At 54.5% G+C, this 21,465-nt stretch overlaps 1 protein-coding gene across 6 annotated transcripts; it reads right to left on the reverse strand.

The window, feature by feature from the left end:
- Positions 1-444: 444 nt before the first annotated feature.
- BCAN (brevican) lies at positions 445-17,777 on the reverse strand. 6 transcript variants are annotated; one of them, XM_032464010.1, is made up of 16 exons: positions 17,693-17,777; positions 17,394-17,516; positions 16,977-17,172; positions 13,510-13,620; positions 12,376-12,750; positions 11,883-12,057; positions 11,473-11,600; positions 10,686-10,979; positions 8,284-8,517; positions 7,086-7,733; positions 3,573-3,680; positions 2,874-3,032; positions 2,183-2,265; positions 1,672-1,816; positions 1,219-1,409; positions 445-931 (listed from the first exon to the last, which is right to left on the reverse strand). In XM_032464010.1, the coding sequence occupies exons 3-16, from the start codon at positions 17,140-17,142 to the stop codon at positions 824-826; spliced, it is 2,925 nt and encodes a 974-aa protein (XP_032319901.1). In that variant the 5' UTR covers positions 17,143-17,172; positions 17,394-17,516; positions 17,693-17,777; the 3' UTR covers positions 445-823. The 6 variants fall into 6 exon arrangements, with proteins under 6 accessions (XP_032319901.1, XP_032319902.1, XP_032319906.1 ...); XM_032464011.1 differs by lacking the exon at positions 17,693-17,777 and having other exon boundaries at positions 445-749; positions 866-931; positions 17,394-17,581; XM_032464015.1 differs by lacking the exon at positions 16,977-17,172 and having other exon boundaries at positions 17,398-17,516; positions 17,693-17,768.
- Between the last annotated feature and the right edge of the window lie 3,688 nt (positions 17,778-21,465).

A 21,465-nucleotide genomic window follows, 5' to 3' on the forward strand; every position in this document is an offset into this window, starting at 1 on the left:
CTGCATCTCTGCCTTCTCTGCTGGAAGTAAGCCTTTCAGCAGCCTAACCCCCTGTATTCCCTTCACCCTCACACCCTCTGAGAGAACCTGCCTCCGGAACCTCAGGATGGGGACACATAGGCACCAACCTCTCTGCTTTCCTCTCTGGGCCCTCAGCCGCGCTCCCTCCCCAGACTGAACTCCTCTAGGTCTGCGTGATTGGACACTCCGGGGACTCCAGCTTCTTCCAAATATCCTTAGCTGTCCCCCAACCCTGGTGGGCTCCCTCATTCCATAAATACTTACTGGGCAGCTATTCTGTGCCAGGTAATCTTATATCCACTGACATCTTGGGGACCTCTTTGACTCTCAGAATCTAAGAAACACAGAAGATATATTTATTCTGTGAGGCCTGGCCCAACTCTACTTTTTTCTCTTTTACACACACAGAAGCATCAGACTTGCTTGGGCTCAAATGCAGCTTTATTTCCTGCTGGTTTTACAGGTACTCCATCCTGCAAACCCATTCTCTTGGAAAACAGAGTGAGTGTGCACAGTGCCCCCCAGGAGAATGGAGGGGATAGGATGGCTGGCAAGGAGAGGGCAGTTGAGGCACTTAGGGAACTACCAGAGGCCCTGAGGAAAATCTGATGCCCAGGGTAGAGGTGAGAGGGTCTAAGGCAGGGCTGGAGCTGCCCGGGTGTTTCCCAGAAGCCCCTTCAGGCACTATCACCTGGACTTCAGCTCCACCCTTCTCATGTTGTCATTCCCTGTAGTGGGAAGAGCACAGGTTCGGGTTTGAGGGAGGGTTGGAGGCAGAGGGCAATGCTGGCAGCCTTGCCCCTTAGGGACTTGGAGCAGGATTGGGAGGGGGGTTCAACCATGCCTTCCAGCGCCACACTGGCCTCCTCTGATATTCTCCTGGGGTGTTTATTGGGTGCAGAGCTCGAGCCTGGGGAAGACACACACAGACTTACCCTCCACCCTTAAGCTCCTCTTCCTTTCTCTTCTCAGAGCCTGCATTCTGGTGTTCTTGCTCCTTGACCCCTGACCTCATCAAAACACTTCCTGGCTCAGCCCTGAAGAGCCCAGTGTGACTCTCATATTCTCAGCACTGAAGGGGACCCCAGAGAGGGGTAGTGATAACTCCAAGGTTACACAGCCAGTGGTGGATAAAGCTAGGACAGAGCAAGGGCTGTGTTGGCTAGTGCCCCCCACCTGCCTCCTTCTGGCACTCACAGGCCTGCGAGGCACACAGGAGATCTGGGGGGGCTCCCAGCGACCATTCTCCTGGCAGCGTATCAGTGGCAGGTTGCGCTGGGCCAGCCCCTCCCGGCACCGGTAACGAAGCACTGTGTCCACTTCATAGCGCAGCCGTGGACGGCCAAACACTTGAGCCAGGGGCAGCTCTGGTGGAGGCCCACAGGACACTGCAGGAGGGACACAGTCAGGAGCTGGGGGCCTGGCTCTGTGGGTAACAGTTTCCAGAACAGGGATGAAGGAGGAGAGGAATAGGCCACAACCTGACACAAAAGAGAGCAGGGATTCCCAGCGGACCCACCTAATTTGGTACCCCTCCCATGCCCATGGCCTGGGACAGATTTCTGACTCCTCTGTGTAGCTCTGCACCCTCCTTCTACACACTCATCAGTTCCCAGATCCCCTGGCACACACCCCCTTGCCCGCCCTCACCCAGCCCCATCTTGCAGGTGTAGGACAGGTGGTAGTTGCAGGGCACATCACTCCATTGTCCCTGATCGTGCCACACCATAACCACGCAGTTCTCTCCGGACAGGAAGTAGCTGTCTGGCTGCCCAGGGTTCCAGTTCTCATAGAGCTGGGAGTGGGTTGAGGGCGAGATGGAGGAGGTGGTGAGGAGCTCCAGCACCAGGAGCACTGGGAGGACTAGACCTCGAGGACCTGAGAAGGGGCAGGGGGGGGCACCGGAAGCGGGAAGCCTAGAAAGATGGGGACTAGGGGACTCCATGAGGGGAAATAAGAGGTCGAGGGCTTTGAGGGGAGGGGTAATGGGAACCAGAAAAGAAGAGAGGGGGACACAAGGAAGGGAGAAGGGCCAGCGGAGAAGAGAGAAAGGGAAGGGGCCGGGGAAAAGGAGAGGGAGGGATAGGGGTCATTGCGGGTGGAGGGCAGGTGTTTGGAAGAAGCGACCTAGACAGCATGAGGGGCAGCCAGAGCCTCTCACCAGGGGGACGCCATCTGACCACAGGAAATCGCCTTCGATGGTCCTGTCATTGAGCCCGATCCACTGGTACTCCCGGTACCGATCTGGGAAAGAACCGCAGGGGAGACGAAGGTGTGCAGTGAGCTTCGCCGCCAGCAGATGGCGGCCATTCCCCGTTACCAGGAGGTCTGTGGGTGCCCGCGGGGGAGTTCTTCCCGCAGTCCAAAATCCGCGCTTTGTAATATCCTCATCCCTCCCTCCAATCTCTGCACAAGGGCAGAATGGAAAGCAGGGACGTGGGGGGTGAGGGAAGAAGGAAACTATCACCAGGGCTAGAAAAGGGAAACTCTGGAAAAGAGTAAAACTTTCAACAAGATCAGAGTCGGGGATAGATGGAAGCAGAAGAGCCAGGGAGGTGGGGAGCGACTAAAGATGAGCCCCCCAGCAACGGCCAGGCTGATGCAGGTGTATTTCCTGCGCCAACCTCAGCCCTTCCCTGCCTGAAGCCCCCACTACGCACGTGTGGAGAAGGAAGGAGGGAGAAAGGAAAAGTGAATGAATGAATGAGGTAAACCAAAGTAATGAATATCTGCATTAACGTATAAGGGAGCTAATTACCACATACACTCATTAATTAATTGATTAATGAGTGACTGGGTGTATGAGTGAGAACATGTGACGAGGGTCGCCTCCCGCCCCGTCCCCAGCCCACTGTTAATGAAGTCCTGTTCCTCGGGTGTGCTGATGCTGGCCAGGTGCGCGCCGTACATCCGGCACTTGTTCTCCGCCTCCTCCCAGCTCCTTCGTGTAGAAAAGTGCTTGTAGCAGGCGCCCTGGAAGGCGTCCCAGCCGGGGCTGCAGAAGCGGAGGCCTGGGACACAGAAAGGCAGGCAGCTGAGGCCAAGGACCCGGGAAACCAGAGAGGCTCCTCCTACTACCGCAGACCGAGGGGGCGGGGCTAATGTCAGGGGGCGGTGCCAAAGGGCGTGCTGGAACGGTGCAACTAGGAGCTAGGGGGCGGGCCCTGGTGCAGGGAAACTTGACGCTTTCCTTCTCTGAGCAACAGGGACCAGGGTGAGGGCTGGAGTCCCAGCCTGGATCTGTCCATCCTAAAGAAGAGCGGAACCCTCCTCTCTTCCCAGGAGAATGGAAACTGGCCAAGTCTTGACTGCCCGCCAGATGCCAGGAGCACAGATCTCCCTCCTTCCCCTACCTTCCCGCGCGAGAGGCATTTTTGGTTCCACTTAACAGATGAGGAAATTGAGGGTAAGTCTCTGAGACGTTATGTGATGTCTAAAATGGGGATTCATTAATGGCAAAGCCAAAACCAGTGCCCCCCTCCAGGACTAGCACATAGTGGCAGGGTCCAGGCTTCCAATTTCCCCCCACCACAGCCCCTCAACACACTCACCAACATCGCACAGATCCCCCCCATAGCCAGGCAAACATAGGCAGCGGACCCCCTCCTCCTCCTCCAAGCATGTCCCACCATTGTGGCAGGGGCTGGGGACACAGTCACCTGAGAGGGGGAGAGAAGTGAGGTGGGGGAGCAAGGGTGACCAGCTCTGCAGCCTGAGCCCTCCAGGACAGGGGTCAGAGGCCCCAGCCCTGACCCCCTTGTCTGAGGGCTATCACAATACCTTAAAGGTTCTCCCTGGAGTCTGCCTCTGGTCACAGCCCAGCCCTGGGTTCTGGGTTTCCCCCCTTCTTCACTGACCCCCACTTCTGGCTCAGCCCTGTTCTGGCCATTGTCATACTCACCAGTGTGGGCCCTGTTTAACAGGGGCGGGGAGGGGGGAAGTGGCCAGGAAGGCCCCCAGGACCTAACCCCACTAAGGGGAAAGATGCTTGGTCATCAGTCATGCATCCTGGACTGTTACCTAGCTCCTGGCTCTGCTGGGTGACATTGGGCTGGTCACTTTACCTCTCTAGGCCTAGAGTTTAGTCCCTCACCCCTTGTCTTTGTGTCAGGTCCTAGCACAGTTCTGTGGAGTCTAGGTGGGCTGGGTGGAACTGAAGGAGAGGACAGCCACCATAGCAACAGTGAGGTGCAGCCTGCCCTTTCTTGCTTCTGGGACCTGATGTTAGGGTGGTCCAGGAGGGAGCTAACCATTCCTCCTACTGGCCACTGGGCAGAGCCAGCCCCAGAAGCTGTTAGTGAAGATCCAATAGCCTTCCCTCACTCTATGCCCTGCCCTCTTGCCTCCAGCTCAGGAATGGAGCTGCAGCAGCTCCCACTGTCCTGCAGGGCTGGCTCCACATACTCTCCCAACATCATCCAACCTCTTTGCCTCCCCTTCTTATCTTCCCAGACTCTTCCCCCTTACCAGGCTCCCCTTTCCCCCTCCACTTCAGGCCTCTGCGGGTTCCTCAGCCTAGAAACCCTTCCAATCTATTTTGCTCCTTCCTTCTGGCTCCCTCTCCTCCAGGCAGTCTTCTTAGACTAACACACTACCCTGAAGGCCTGCAATCTGTTGGCTGGATCCAGCTCCGTCTGGCTATGCCATCTGCCTTCTCCTCCGGACTCTCTCTCTGGATCCTGAGATGGGATATTGCTGTCCTTAGACTACGAGTGCCGAAGGAGCCATCAGATTCTACTCCGGATGACCAGGAGAAGATGACCCCACAGACTGACAGCACTGGTCAGGGCTTTCAGCCCAGCCCTGGGTGGGACCCTTCAGACCATGCCGTCCACTCCTAGCAGCCAAGGCCAGGGCCCACAATGCTTTACTCTGACCCAAGATCCCACTGCTTGGTGGGGATCAGAGCAGAGGTAGGGGGAGGAGAAGCTGGAGATGATTCAAAGAATTTTGCTGGGATGACCTAGCTGTTTTGGGTAAATGAATCAGCTGTTCCAGCACCATTCCCCCGTCATCACCCCTTCTGCCAACAGTCTCTTCCAAGCTGGTATTACTATCCCCCAGGGCAAAGCCAGGGGGGGAGGTGTTTTATTTAACCCTTTAAGCACCAGGTCTTATAGAGGGTAGGAGTCCTGAAACCCTCCTATTCCTCACTTTCCTGCTCTTCCTGTTGTCCTCTATGCTTCTCTCTGTCCAACTCTCCAACCCTGGGGAACAGGGACCCTTAAATTTGGTCTCTGGTGCCCCATAAGTCCCTCCCCTGGCTGTGGGTGGCAGAACCTGAACCAGGGAAGTGGGGAGGGGTTGGAAGTGAAGGAACTTCTCTTGAGACTTTCTGGTCCTCACCTCCTTCCCTTTGGAAAGTTCTTCCTTCCCTCCTGTGCAATAGCAGGCCAGAAGACCTCTCATTCATCCTCCAGGTGGGGTAACTAAGACACCACAGATACTTCCAATGGTGCTCCTTTTCCCACCAAAGCCCCTATCCACCCTACACAGCACTGAAATCCAAGGCCACCTGGGAGGGAGCCAGAAATTGAAATGGGTGAGCATGGGTGGGATGCAGGGCCCCCTGCCCACCTGGGCCATCTAGGAGAGGTGTCCTGGGACTAGGAGGATCCCAGCCTTCTCCAGAGATCTCTATGGGGAAGCTCAACCTTCACTAAATAGTAGGACTTCTCTCAGACCTCAGAACCTAACTTCCCATTACCCCTCCCTCCACACTCTCCATTCTTGCCTCCTGATTTGTGTCTTCTCCAGCATTAGGAACTTTGAGATCTTTTGGGTTCAGGGAGGTTGAAATAGGGGGTGAGGGTGGTCATTAGTGCAGGAGTTAGTGGAGGAGGGAGAGGCCATGGGCAGTGGGATGAAAGTTAGATACCATCCCCCTGCTGAGATGGGGAGCAGGGTCCTGGGGCACTTGCATGTCAGGGAATAGCCTCTATGCTGAGGGTCAGTACTCTGTATGTATGGCTCTAGATGGGAGCCATCCAAATGATCAGAAGTGAATACAAATGGACACGGACACACACTGGGCCACAGAGGTTTCTCCCCATCAGATGTGAGGGACTACAACTCCCATCACTCCCGCAGACTGACAGTGACTTCTCTGGGGTAATGTGTATGGTCAGATTTGGGATCTCAGGAGTCAGAAAGGAAGGCAGAGACAGGCCTGATGAGAGGATGTGGGAACAGCAAGGGGCTGTTAGATTGCTAGGACAGGAAAGGGTACAGGCTGAAGATGGAAAAGGAAGAAGCAAAGAAACACATAGAGACCCAGGGGGGCAGGGGAGAGGGAGACAGAGAGATCAACAGAGAGGAATGGTGCCAAAGAGAAGCATCAAAGAGCTACCCAGGACACAAATCCATGGAATGAAAGGGGCAGACAGCTGGGGTGGAGACAGAGGGTGCCAGAGTTTGGGTTATAAAGCAGTTTAATAGAGATTTATTTCCAAGGCTTGTTTCCATGAAACAGTCAAAAAATACTTCACAGAAGTAATCACTTAAGGCTCTGTGGGAATAAGGGCTCTCCTGAACCCCAAAGGTTGAGGGATGGGGATGGGATCCCAGGCTTCCCTGATATCAGTGGGAGGCAGCTGAAGGGGGGACAGCACACAGAAAGGGGAATGAGCAGTCAGGGATGGGCCTGTGCCCTGAAGAGTGCAGTAGGGGGACTGGGGTATCCATGTAACAAGGCATGAGGGTGCTCTGGGGCCCAGTGAGATGTGAGTCACAAGTAGAGAGCTGAGGGTAGGAAAAACTCCCAGATGGTCAGTGGTAGGGCTGGGGTCACAGGGTGAGGACTTTGGAAACAGGGAGAGGGTCACAGGGTAGCACTCATGGAGTTGGGTATTCCAGGATGAGGAATCAGAGCTGGGATGGAAGTCACAAGGTGGGGTATCCAAGATTGGAAGCCCATAGGTAGAGGTGGGTAGGAGAATGGAGGCAAAGGACAGGAGAGTCTGGGGCAATGGTGGGTTAAAGGACAATAGGTCAGGTGATCCAGAGTTGTAGGGGGAGAAAGAGGAGGAGGCTAAAGAAGGAGGTTGAGCCTTGGGCAAAGTTACCTGATGAGGGAGCCACGGCCACTCCACCACGGCTGGCGCTGTCAGTGGGCAGCACCGGCTGGGCCGGCACTGAAGTCCCTGCTGGGACAGTTCTTCCAGAATTCTCTTCAGAGGGGGTCTCCAGCTCCCTAGTACCCTCAGAGGCCCGTGTGACTGGAAGCAAGGAAGGGGCATCCTCGGAGCTCCCTGTCTCCTCGCTCTCTCCTCGGAGGACCCCAGACAGCTCAGGACCCCCAGGCTCCTCCCCCATATCTCTCGTCCCAACTGGAGTAGATGGTGGTGGGGATGCCATGTTCCCCTCCCTGGGCGTGGGCTGAGTCTCAGCGGGTGGTCCAAGGACACTTGGAGGTCTGGGAGACTCTGGCTCTCCATAGGAAGCTGGTGATGCACCAGGCTGTAGGACTGCCCTTGCTGGTGGGGATGCCTGGGAGACTGACTCCTCTAGGGCCAGCTCAGTGGGGAGAAGGGCCTCTAGGTCCAGGCTGCTGAGCTCGCTGGGCCAGGCCCACAGGGCCTCATCTTCCACCTCCTCCTCTTCTTCTTCCTCTTCTTTCTCTTCATCATCTTTGTATTCCTCTTCTTCCTCCAACACCTTACCTTCCTCTTCTGAGGACCCCAGGGGAGGTACAATAGATTGGGTTTCGAATTCTAGGCAAAGCATAGATGATTCAGCACCAGGGACAGTACCCGCCAGAGGATAGGAAGAAGGAAGAGGAAGGGGAGAGACGCCAGGCTGGGGAGGGTGAACCCTAGGGGACAGGGGAGAGCTTGCCCTGAGGAGGAGTTTTCTTTGCTCCACACCAGAGGAATTTCAACTGGAGCTACAATATTGAGGCAAAACTTGAGAAGGCTCTGTGAGCTGTCATTAGCCCAGGAAAATATGATGGTTGCATCTCCCTCTCCCAGTCTGTTAAAATTTTCTCATCTATTTTGGGTAGGTGAGGGGGAGGAGAGATCAAAGAAAGGAGAGCCTTTCTTCCCAGAGTGTAACTCCTTGGTCCAAGCATCTCCAAACCCAGCTAGTTGGGAGTGGAATTTTCTGGAAAGGCAAAAGTTAGGAAAGCTACAAGAGAGATGCCTTGCACTACTTTGCTGCTGAGAGAGGACAGGGCTGAGTCACAGTGGCCACAACCCTAGCCTCAACCTGGACTTGCCCCTCTCAAGTGGAGACATCCCCAGGAAAAGGGATTTGAGTTACCTAGGAGGGTCCTAGGGGCCTCTGCTGGGTCTTCTGGAGTGGAGCTTCCACCTCCTCCATCCTCCACGATGGGAATGGAGTAGATGGCTCCTCGAGACTCACTCTCCACAGCTTCCTGAGGCAGCTGCAGTTCCTCCAGGGTCTCTGTCACTGTGACAATGGCTTCCAGTGCATCAGAAACCAGATCAGAGGCTGGGTTGGAGGCCTCAGGGATGGCAGAGGGCTGGGCAGAGTCTGCAGCAGGAGGAAAGTGCCAACGTGAGGTTAAAGAAGTGACTCTGCCCTCCCAGGTCACAGCCTGCACATGAGGGTTCTGGATTAGAATCAGAGACCATGGAATTCTCTTCCCTCTTATCTTCCCTGTGGAGCACCCATGGGGCCCTTGGAGCACCCCAGGACTTCAGCACTCATTCCTCAAGCATTAATCAAGTACCCACTATGTGTCACGCCAAGCAGTCTCCTAGCCACTGAGGATACAGTGCAGAGCAAAACAGCAAGTTTCCTGCCCTCAAGGGAATTTATATTCTAGATACAGATAAATAAACATATATTAAAATGTTACCAGATAAAGAACAATTAAGTGGAGTAAGGAGATGGAAAGTACTGCTTTAGACAGAATGGTAGCGGGGAGGGTATATAGCTCAGTGGTAGAGCACATGCTTAGCATGCACGAGATCCTGGGTTCAATCCCTGGTACCTCCAATTAAAAATATAAGTAAATAATCCTAATTACCACCCCCCCTCAGAAGAAAAACATGAAAAATACAATGGATAAAATGGCAAAGAAAGGCTCAGGAGAGAAAATAATTTTTTTTCAAGGCTCGAGAGAGGTTTTTCCTTGAATAAGGAGATGGATGCAAAAGGATAGACAGAATGACCTCAGCATCTTGGGACCCTGGGTTTGTTGTGTGGGATTCCAGTCATCCTAAGACTTTAGAAATGAAATGGGAGACAGGCTGTCATCGCCATAGGAGAGCTGAAGGGTAGCGTACAAGAGGGACATTCAATCGTCACCACCTGACGATCTCAGTGTTGGGGCAAAGGGGCAAAGGAAGGGGCCACCCCATCCTTCCAGGATCTGCTCCCTTCAAATAACCAGAATTTTAGAATAAATTACCTTGTCCCTGGGGAAAGGAACCAAGAGCAGAAAACCAATGAAGTGAAGGTGGAATTGGGCTAAGAAAAGCCCTGAGGGCCATCTGTGTTCAGCCAGACAAGACAGGACAGCACGTCCTGCCCTTATCACCTGCTCCAGTGAGCCTTGCTCATCCCAGACAAGCCAACCTGTGCCCTTGCCTGCGTCTGTCCTCCACCTGCTCCCAACCATAGTCGTTCTGTTACCTCCCCTGTTCTCCTGATTCAGTTCCTCCTATTTCTTATCAGAACAGAGCTTGGCACATAATTATAATCAGTGCATAGAAGTGTTAGCTATTATAATTATCATCTTCATCATCACCATTATCTGTGTTCCTGTAAGCCTTTCCAGATGGACCTGTCTTCCTGTGGACTGCACTTCCCCACCCTTTCCAGCCTCAGGCTAAAGCTGTCTGGAGATCTGTCACCTTGGAAGTAATGCTTTTCTCTGTCTTTCCTCATGCTGGGAATGAGGCATCTTGTCTTCGGTCAGACTGGGGGCTCCCATGTCAGAAATTGGGTCTTTCTCCTTTAGACTAGGGGCTCTCTAAGGGTAAAGTCTGAGTCTTCTCCTCCCATCTCTGCCTCCAGCCCTTGTACAGTACCACAAGCTCATGACTGGGGCAAGAACTCAGACACTCCATGGCAATGCCTCCCTGATAGTCAGCCACCCTTGGCCTGGGCCCTGTGTCTCTAGGGGTCCTAGGCACTGCCTCCCTTCCAGCTCCCAATATAAGATGTGGGCAGGGAGCCATCTCTACACCCACTGTCCTTGAAGATCTGCTCCCTGTGGGGGAAATTGTGTTTGTCCATCAATATTTAGTGGTTAAAAATCCGACAACTTCAAGCTGAGGGTTCTGGAAGCCCCTCTGAGAGCTCTGGAAGGTATTTGGTTAACTAGAGCAGATCATTCGTTGGATTCAGAGAATATTGGTCATCTCTTCTCTGCTCATGAGCTGAACAGAAATGGAAATATATTTGGCAGCTCAGTATGGGAGAGGTAGCTTTGAAATGGGAAGAGACAAGGCATGGACTAAGATGTGGAGGCAGGTGAGGAGATGAGAGAGGTGAGCCCTCCTTGAGGCCAAGTAGACCAAGCAAAGACCAACCAGAATTAGAACTCTAGGTGACAAGCTGATCATCACCCAAGGCTCCTTCAGGCAAATGGCAAGGACCCAAGAGAAACTGGCCAGGGCTGGGGTAGGGCTGTATGACTCAGCTCTGTATCTCTGAGGTTAGTCTCAGCCTCTGCAGGGAAGTAGGCTCACCTCGGAAGCAGTAGACGTTGAAGCGGCTATGCTTGTTGGGGAAGCCAGTCTGGTTAGGGAAGAGGAAGAGAGTCTTGACCCCAGGGAGGCCCCCACCGCAGCGCTGGCTGGGTGTGACGATGGGGTAGCGCACACTGCCATCGGCCAGCCAGCCTGGGCTGCAGCGGTCCAGGCCACCATCCCAGGCTGCATACAGCTGGCCTGTGGTAGCAATCTCGGCACCCCGCTCCTGGCAATACGCCCGTGCCTCCTCCAGCGTCAGTTTGTCTGGAGGGGCACCCAGGAACAGCTCTCCTGGGAAGGAAGAGAAGGCTGGGTTACCAGGAAGGTAGTCCCTTCCACCCTGGGCTCCCACAGGGGCTCTGGGAGAGCTTCTCTGGGCCTCTGTCTCCTCATCTGTGACACGCAGTCCTCCACCCTACTTCATAGGATTGAAGTCTTGATAGAACCTTAGGATGGATATTGTTGCTCAAAGGAAACTGGCCCAATTTCCTCATTCCAAAAAGAAGGAAACTGAGGCCCAGAGATACTAAAAGGTAGAGAGATGCACAGCAAGTAGCAGCAGAGTCGGACTCAAACTCAGTCTCCTACCACCTGTCTGAGGCTTTGGCCATGAACTTGCCTCTCTGACAGTTTTGGGAGGGAGGAACACTGTTTCCTTACCCCTGGCTGCCCACTTAAACATAGGATGATAAGGGATGATACAGTCCAGCAGAGGCCTCTGGAGGACCTATGGGCAGCAGTGGCGAGGGGGCTCTTCTCCTGGGAACCCTTCACCCCCAATCACCATTTAGTTCTTCAGCATAACAGTAGACATCATAGAGGTCATCTGGGTCCACCACTCCATAGTTCCGGACTCCGGGGAAGCCATCCATGTCTCCATAACAAGCCTCTCGTGGGGTCTGGATGGGATATCTGGGGAGAGGGTACAAATGCCTTTACCAGGGAGACATCCCATGGTGACCCTCCTGAATTACATTGCCTTTCAAGGCAGCCAGTTGTTCTCTCATCTCTGCAGAAATGCACACCCCTCAGGGCAGGGTCCTAACCCACCCTCCATGGACCAACTTCATTCCCCAGGGCCAGGGAGCCCTTTATGGCCAGCCTGAGGCAGCAGGCAGCCACTGGCAGAGCCGTATGGAGACCATAGCCACCTCAGAGACGACCAGAAGCTCATAGTCCACAGCCCCAGCCCACCTCACGGTCTGGTCAGACAACCAGCCAGCATCGCACTGTTCATATCCCCCAAGGTAGGCGGCGTAGAGCTGTTCCGGGGTGGCAATGCGGGCTCCGATGCGGGCACAGGCCTCCTGGGCCCCAGCAAAGGAGAAAGCGTAGCGGGCAGAGCCCTCCCGGTAGAGAAAGACGACCCCTGAGGGGCAGAGAAGATCCTGAGGCATGATCACCCAGCACACTGACCTCCCTTCACCCTCCTTGTCACTCCCTTGTACACAAAGGGTAAAGTCCAAATTGTGCTCACTCTACAGCATGAGGGGCTTAAGTTAGACTGTGAGTAGAACTTCCTCCATCTGAAGAGAAAGGAGGTAACCAAGGCCTGTATCTACTCACTCCTTTTCCAACTCAGTCTGTGCCTTCTAGGTGTTTGCTACCCCCTTAAACTGTAGGCTCCCTGAGGGCTGGAGTCCTCCCTCCCTCTCTCCGGGAACTTCTCTCCGTCCCGCCCTCTAACCTTTGACCTTGACCTCCACAGCGTCGCTGCTGTCATCTATGCCGTGCTGGACCTCGCAGCGGTAGATTCCTGAGTCGTTGGGCCGCAGCTCGCTCAGCGCCAGGGAGACATCGGTGAGTGACGCCGGGTAGGCAGGCAGTGCCACGCGGAACCGGTAGGCCTCGCTCACCTTGACGCGCAGACCCCGCGCCACCAGCACCTCGGCCTCCCGGCCGCCGGACAGGAAGGTCCACTTGACCCGCGGGGAGCCCAGCGCCGCCCGGCGGCTCGGCGGCGGCCGCAGGTAGTGAACGTGGCACGGGATGGTGAGGGCGCCGCCCAGAACGCCCTGCAGCGGCGCGTCGCCCGCGATGCGCACACTGAAGGCCCGGTCCTCTGAGGGGAGGGGGTGGGATGGGGGTGGGGTGGGGGCTCCCCGTTGGAACTTCATGCTGTGGATCCGCTGGAACCCACCCTAGGGTTTCCAAGCCCCACTCTGGGATCCTTCCCGCCCCGCCCCCAGATTCCCAGGCCTCGCCCTTGCGTTTTTGAAACCCCGCCCCCAGGAACCTGGGCTCCAGCCCTCTGAATCCCGCAAGCCCATCTTTAGGTCCCCCAGGCCCACCCCTCACCGTCTCCAGAACCACCGGCAAAGTCTCCCAGTCAGTTTCATCCCCAGAGTATCCCAGTATCACGCCAGGATTCCTGGGCCTCACCCAGGGTCTTCTGACCTCACCTCCTAGGTCCTCCAGTCCTGTCCTCAAAGTTTCCCTATCTGTCCCCTTCAGAGTCACCCTCAGGATTTCTTCCAACTCCACCTCTGTTCTGCCTCCCAGCTCCATTCATCCTGCCCCAAGGATGAATTCTGCCCCAAGGGTCCCCCATCCTCCACCCTGGAGACTGGCAGCCTTGCAACTATGCTAGTGCCACTCCCTGGCCCTACCCCCAACTTTCCACCACCCTACCAGGGCCCACAACTCATCCCTTATTTTCAAGTGTCCCTGCCCAGACCTCTCCCCACAGCACTCCCAATTCTATCTCCTCCCTGGATTCCTGGAGGGTAGCAGAGGTTGGCTAGGGCCAAGCAAGAAGCTGCTTCCTACGATAGGGGAGATGCAGGAGACAGAGACAGTGACCTGGAGTGGGGTTGCTTACCTGAGCTGTCCCCTTCCAGAGCATCAGCCAAGGCTGCAGGGACCTGGGCCAGAGCCAGAGCGGCCAGCAGGGGCAGGAACAGTGGGGCCATGATGCAAGCTGATGGAGGGACTTGAGGAGGAAAGATGGGGTCAGACATCAGAATGGACTTCTCTTCTTCTCATACCACATCCACATGGACTCACACATGTCCTGGCCTTCAAGCCCACTGCCCCCACCACACCATGAACACTATTTCTGATCTCCGTCTCCCTGTTAAGGGGTTTTTATTCACAGCCAAGACCTGGGTCCTTATCAACTCACTGTGTAACTTTAGGCAAGTTCCTTACTCTCTTTAGGCCTTTGTTTTCTTACTTGTAACTATGCACCATTACTACCACCTCACACACTGTGATGGGGCTGTGTGCTTTGAGAGTGCTTTTATCCTAAGAGAAAAAAAATCCTGTACAAAAGTACAGCATCCTGAACACAGTAGGAGCTCAGTAAATGCTTGTAGCCTATAGCATGAATGATGGGTGCTATTATGCTCTAAGCATAACTCTAAGTCCCCTCTGCCTCTCCCAGTGCCAGACTCCTTTGAACTCTCCTCCTCTCACACTATCCCTCCAAACTTTCTTCCTTCCTGTCCCTTCCTCCCTGAGTATCATACCCACTTAGCCTCCTCCAGGAAGGTTTCCTAGACTAAACCCAGGCATTACACAGCTCCTCTCCAGCCCAACCTCTCCTCAGCCTCCCCTCACTCCACTATTACTTACAAGGAAACTCTTCTCTTTACTCCCCAGCATCCTCTACCCCCCTTCCTTGGCTGCCTTCTCCCTTCTTCCTCCCAGCCTTTCCTTTCTGCCTGGCACGGTCTTTCCCACCGGATCTCCTGGCTCAGAAACAGCTGGGACAAAGCCCCTGTCTCTGCCAGTCTGGCCTTCCTCCAGCCTCTCCCTTCCCCCACCCTGGCCCTGGACAGGGCAGTGGGCTAAGGGGGGAAGTGAGAATAAATGAGAGGGAACATCTCCCTCATGCCCTTGGCTATCAGAAGCTCTGAGAACTCAGAGTATTCCTCTGAGGATCCCAAAACACTTACACGCTCATAATGGAGGGATGAGGGTGGGACATTGAGAAATGGGCCCGGAAGAGATAGCATTGACCCTGAGTCAGGCACTAGGTCAATATGCCCCCACGAGGGAAGGCTGCAGAGTCAAAGTCATCTTTAAGGGTTAGGCTAGACTCAGAAGAGTATGGAGACCCGAGTCTGCCATGGAATAGGCCAATGGTGCAGCAGGAGAGATGAAGGTTAGACTGAAGGCAAGACTTCCTAGAGATTAGGCTTATTCCCGCTGGCTACTCACTCTCATTTTCAGGCCTATTGTTCCCCCTCCATCTTCCCTGACTTCTCAGGCTCTGCCTTCATACATGTCCACCCTTTCCTGAGCCTGAGCTGATGGGAAATTTCCTTCTTAGATCCTCCCAGGGTGCTCTGCACCACTGTAACCTCCATTTTCCCTCTATGGCAGGGCATCTTTCCTCAGGGTCAGAATTAGGGGAAGAGTGGCAAAAGCCAGATGCCCAGGGCCTCTCTCTGACCTTTGAGAGGGAGGAGATTCCTGATGGGGCCAGATCAGATGGTACTGAGACCAGCTCTGGGCATGGGGGCACTTGAGAGAACTGCTTTCTGAGGCTGGAGGGGGGGACCATTTGGCATAAACAGCCAGTGCCTGCCGGGTGCTTGGGAGACTGTTTGCCATGCATTTGAGCTGTGCCAGGTCCTGAGCCAGGCCCCTTTCTGGCACCCTCCCTCCCCTCTCTCTGGGTTGGAGCTGGAGCTGCTCACAGGCCTGGCTCTCAGCTTTCTGACGGGCGGCCCAGAAACCCATATAGCTGGAGCCACTCTGGGACCATCACCCTAGTCCCCCCTTTCACCTTTGTTATGTAGGTGGGGGAATGAAGGGAGAAAGTCTGGTCTAATGAGGACCTGGCTGCCCTGGACCGTGGAGGGTATCTCACCCCTACCTCCAGGACTGGGAGCCAGAGAGGCCAAGAGGGTGGCCCTGACTGTGTGGTTCTCACAGAGAGCTCTGCACACCCTCCATGCCCCCACCAATCACACTAAGCTTGGCCTCAAGCCCCTTCCTGGCGTAGCTAGCAGTCCTGGGAAAACTTAAGCATTCCCTCCCCTCGCACCAGACTCAGACCCAGGGGTTCAGGCCTTGGCCTTCTCCATCCCACACACCCACCCACCTCTCCTCATCTTCTCATCCTCCAGAGCAGGACACTCCATCTCTAACCTCAAGAGCTCAGCAGTCTTCCTGTCCCTTCTCCTAATGCCACACCATCCCTCTGCTCTAGCATCTGGACTTCAGCCTTTGTCCTGAGTTTCCCCAGCTATTCAGGAAACTTCCCTCTCATTACATTATCATTCCTGTCTGACCATGGACATCCATCTCCCTCACAGACTTCATGAATGCAATCCACAGAGAATCAAGACTAGGCTGTGTGTGTGTGTGTGTGTGTGTGTGAGAGAGAGAGAGAGAGAGAGAGAATGCACGCGTGCACATACATACACACATGCAAACACACCCACCACCCACCACCTCTATGCTGAATGCCCACCAGCTGGCAGTCCAGGTTCTGCCCACAGGAGCTGAGCTCCAGCACTCAGCAGGGTTAGCAGGGATACACAGGAGGCCAGAGCTTCAGTCACCACAGGAGGGAAGCTCTTAACTATTCCCTTAGCAGCTGTGTGAGGGGCAACATGAACCTCCACAATGTCAGTAAAGCCTTAGCAGGCCTGAAGGAGTAATTGCAGTAATCGTATAAATAGTCCTATTTATTGGAAGCACAACTAGATTAGCAACATTGCCAGCTGAGCTGTTACAGCTCCTCCTCGTATAAAATCTTAAATGTGGACGGTGCTGTTATCAACAGCAAAGTTAGCCGTGACAACACAAGCACCAGCATTACTGGGGGTGGGTCTGTGGGTGACAGTGTCCCTTGATCTTACTAGTATTATCTGGAATAGAAGTAATGCAGATATTAATGGTGCTCACAAAACTGGTGGCAAATCTTGGTCCTGTTAGAACCAAGTGGACAGAGCTATTCTGATAGGAAGCGGATATGGAAGTACCTGGGGCGAGTGAGGGGGTTCCCTAGCTCAACAGCAGTGCCAGGAAGGAAAGCGGAAGTGATGACTGAAATTCCAGCTAACGGTTACTGACCATTTACCTGAGCCGGGCTTCTTACTACATGCTTCCTATATATAACCTCAACTTTGAGGAAAAACACTGTTTATACATTACACTGATGAGGCACTTGAGATTCAGGGAGGTCAACTAACTTGCTCAAGGTCACACAGCAAGTAAGGGGCAGAGCTGGCATTCTAGCTCCAGCCGGCACGCGGAGACCACTTCTACAGCGGATCCTATCGGTTGTCCTGCGGGCTACAGGGAGGTACCCCCAGAAGAAGGGTTGCTCACCGCAGCTCCTCCAGCGGTGATGCCCGCAGAATAGGTACAGAGCCGGGGGCTGAACCTCGAACTGCCACCGCCCTGCCCAAGGCAAGACCGGAAATCTCGGCGGCGGTGCTGGGACTGGAGCGCGCAGCAGTGAAGATGTGAGGACCAAGAGGGGCGTTCCCATCATCCCGCGGACTCAAAGGGGCTGCGGGTCAAACTGCAAGCAGCAATGGGGGTGCCAGCAGCAGAGCTGGGCGGCAGAGCTGGAGATGGCAGCAGGGCCGTGGGCGCTCCGGGGTGGCCGACAGCGGACCTCCCGGAGGTGTCAGGGGTTGGCGAGTTGGGTGCGCCAGAGCCACGGAGGGCAAGGGCTGCGGGGTGGGAGGTGCTCCCTTCTCTCCCCTTCCCAGGGGGCGGCCGGGCTGTGCTCACACTCACCTACCCGCGGGCGGCCGAGGACCAGGATGGGGGCTCAGCACTGCGAAGTTTGCCTCCTCCTCCGGGGGTCTCCTCCGGGTCCACTTCTGGGTCCTGCAGCTGCAGCCGAGACTGCGGCGGGGACTGCGCGGGCGCAAGGAGAGGCTGGGCCCGCAGGACTCTCGGAAGAGGGCGCCGGGCCGCCGGGCGCTGCACAAAACCCCCTTTCTTCCCCCCCCCCCCGCCCCCGCCCCGCTCTTCCTAGGGGCCGCCCCCGCCCCCGGGTTGGGAACGCGGGGGGCTCTGGAAGATCACGGGACCTGCTGCCTCTTCTGCGTCGGTTCCCGGCGGCGGCAGCCGTGAGAGCAAGGACGAGCGAAGTAGGACATCGTCCTGGGGATGAGAAGCCGAAGACTTGGAGAAGGGAGGGAGGGCAGAAGGGGCGGGCAGGGAGAGCTCGCCGAGCTAGAGGATGATGTTGTAGCTGGAGGGATGGAAGTTAGATAGTCGGAGGGACTTCCCCTTAGTCAAGGGAAAGGAGGAGGGACTCAGACTTAGTGGGGAAAAGGATGGAAGGAGAATGGGAAGGAGGCTTTGCTCCTGGAGAGATACCACACATATATAAAAACGGGGGAGGGAATCTCTTATTTGGAGGCAGGATGAGGTGCAAATGACCTTAGCCACCTCCCTGGAGGAAGCTCTGATTGGATTTTGTCTCCTGTGGTGCTCCTACTCCCTGCACAGAGGACGAGCTGACTTTGCAGCTGGAGGGATGGAGGTTAGAGAGCAGATTCATGGGTTAAGCAAAGCAAGTCAGGAACTCTAGACATGGGGGTGGGGGTGGGAAGTGGCACCGTGAATGAACATTACTGCTCATGCAAACCAATGTGCAAAGTGCAGGCGTTGCTGGGAGCCCAGAGGGCCCACTGGCCAGAGCTCGCTGATGAATGTGCAGCCTGGTGCCAGGGGGTGGTCCGTGAGTGCTGCCCAGCCGCTGGGGACTCCTCAGCGCCCAGAATACCAATGACACCCCCCTCACAGCTCCAGGGCCTCCACTTCCCTCTTCTTTCCCAGACTCTCTTTCCCCCTCCCTCCTCCTTTCTCCCTCCTCCCTCCTGGGATTCCAGGCAAAGTCCTCTGCACTGACTGTGGGTAGCACAGACAGACACCTGGATTCTCTCCCCTGAATGCCAGTGATGGCATCGACGATAGCTTGTCAGAGGCTTTGATTCCCACAATCTCTAGCAGCACCTCCAAAATAACCCAAGTAAAGTGGGGTGCCTGTGATACAAATGCAGCCTCAGGGCAGGTCACTGACCTTTCATCTAGACTCACCCAAGTCCCCGCTGTGTGGAAATTCTGGAATACTCCATGTCCACTGTGGAACAGGCACTATTTTAGTGCTTGGGAATGCTGTCCCAAGTCCTCTGGTGGAGGGGGGAGGAATCTGAGAAGGCCCTTGGGGACAGATCTGGGCAGCACCTCTGTAGCCCTAGGACTTGGCATCCCTGAGCTGAAAGACAGTCTCAGCATGGGGGCATGTATCCAGCCTAATCCCCACAGAGGCTTGTCTCCATCTGGGCTTGTTAGGGCTTGAGCCCAGCAAAGCAGAGCCAGGTAACCAAGTGGCTGAAATTCAATCCTAGTGGTGGCTCACATGTAACCACAATTCTTGCCTCAGGGAAACCTGGCTGTGACCAGAGAAGATGGAGAAAGTGACCTTCCTCACCACCTCCCTTCATAAGTAGAAATGCGGGTACATATTTTGGTGCTCTGGGGGAGTCCAACCTTGATGGAGGCTGGCAGCACCTGGGTCTGGAGAAGCACTGGTACCAGACAGTTTGTTCCAAGAAGCAGACCCCTGGTGGGAAACCAGATCTGGTGAGAGAACAGTCAGCTGCTGCTGTGAGGATCTTGAAGAGAGCCAGGACTCTGGAGTCATGGGCACTGAGGTCAAGCTCCTGTTCTGCCATTTGCATTTCCCAAAACTTTGGGAAGACCTTTGTTTCTCTACAACAATTTCTTCTTCTGTACAATGGGCTGAGTGCTATCTGCTGCTCTGGGTAGCATCTGCTGCACTTGGGCTGGCTAAGCCCTGGCCCATGGCTTGGGCTCAGCAAAATCTGATTCTTTTCCTTTACTAGTCATACACACACAAACACAGAGTAATTTGTACCAGATCTCCTGGCCAGGAGGTCAGTGGGCCACTCCTCTGTGAACTGGATAGAGGGCTCACTATTTGAGAGAGGAGTCCTTTCCCTAGGATTTCCCAGGGGAGAAAATGAGCACTTCCTCAAGACTTCCCAACATTTCCAGCTGAAAAATGCATACTGAAGTCTGACCTGCACTTTGACCTGGAAATTTCTGATCAGGAACTTTCTATATTTGCATCTTGACCCATGGCCATGTGACAACCCTGGCCCATTTCTATCTGCTTTTTGAGAAGAGGTGAGAACCAAGACCTTCCCCTCTAGGACTCAGAAAGGGATCCTCATGGACTGGCTGGAAGCAAACAGGATCAATGGAAGCAGGAAGAGTGAAAGTCAGATTTCAAGTAGAACTAACTTCCTGTCCCACTAATAGGAGGAGAATGTCTCAGGTATCTTTAGGTATCTTCTGGGTGAGGAAACTGAGGCCCAAAGTGATGATGTGACTGTCTAGGGTCACATAGCATGAAACTGACTGACTGACCGTGACCCCAAACCTAAATCTCCTGCCTCCCAATGTTCTTGCCAGGGCCCCCAGCTGTCTCTCTCAGGGGAGAGAAAATGGGGGAGGTGAGGAGAAGAAAGAGAGAAGGAGGGAGTGGTGGCAGCTCTCCTCTTCTACATGCAATCAGCTGGCCCGTCTCCCAGCCTCCTGGGCCCTGGGGATTTTTCCAATCTCTCTGGATGAGAACAGTAAATCTCTTGCCCTCACCCTGCTAAGCCTCCCATCCAGGACAAAGCTGAGGCCATGACCCTAGTTCAGGAAACAGAATCTCCCCTCCAAGTTCTAGCATCCCAACCTCCCCCCAGCTCCAGTGTTAGCCCTGGGTCTTCCTCACTATATTCCCAACCACAGGGAGAGTCTGTCCCTCCAGCCTCTTGAACACCTGCCCCCACTTTCCCAGACTGAGGGGTAGGGGCCCAAGCATCTTGGTTTTTTTCTCAGGCGCTGCACATCACACAGGCACCTGGATCCTATGCCGCGGGGACATGGGAGTGGGGCTGAAGGGGGGGATGGACACGGCACTGAACGCTGGCACAGCTGTGTTTGGAGAATAGAGGCTTTGATAGCTTCTGAAAGGGGCCAGGAAGCACGGGACCCCAGCCCAGGCGAGGGAGGGCCCAGGAAGGGCTGGGTGTAACTCAGGGCTCCTGCAGCTGACCGCGGGCAGGGGGTGGGGTAGGTGGGAGGGGAAGTAGGGTGCCGAGGGGATCTACAGGCTGAACAGCATTGTGGGAGAGCCTCTGCTGTGTGAGCTGGAGCCAGCTGTCCCCCCTGAGCTAACAGACCCTGGCTTTGAGGGCTGCAAATTCATGTGTACAGAGGAGATCATCAGCCTGTTTCTCAAAGAACAGCTGAAGAACTGGAAGGCTTAACCCTGAGTACATGCAAATCTACTTCTTGAGAAAAAGTCAGTTCCATCTGCAGGCTCCCCGCAGCCCCTCTCCCTGTCCCCTGAGGGGAAAGACTGCTCACTTTTCTGTGATACTGAGGAAGGTACTAATCTTTCTGAGCCTCAGTTTCTTCACTTGTAAAATGGTAATAACATCTTATTTTATGGTTTTGATCTTGGAATCACATAAATGTTTTATTTAATTAAAGCACCAAATTAAATTAGAATTAATTTTAGATTAAATAAAACAGAGGGAAAGTGATGCAATCCCTAAACATTTAAAACAGACTGAAACAAATGCACCTAATTATATATGAAGTTGGAGGCAAAGCCACATAGAAGAATTTTCTTTCAAGTGATTATGAAACTCAGCATTTTGACTATAGATCCCTAAGGACAAAGAGAACCATGGACAAATCTTAATGCTGGCATTATTTTGAAAAGTGCTATTTATGGTGATAAAGCAAATAAGTAATTATAGTAATGGTGTTA

This window comes from Camelus ferus, chromosome 21, assembly GCF_009834535.1.
Source record: "Camelus ferus isolate YT-003-E chromosome 21, BCGSAC_Cfer_1.0, whole genome shotgun sequence".
Classification (NCBI taxonomy): Eukaryota; Metazoa; Chordata; class Mammalia; order Artiodactyla; family Camelidae; genus Camelus; species Camelus ferus.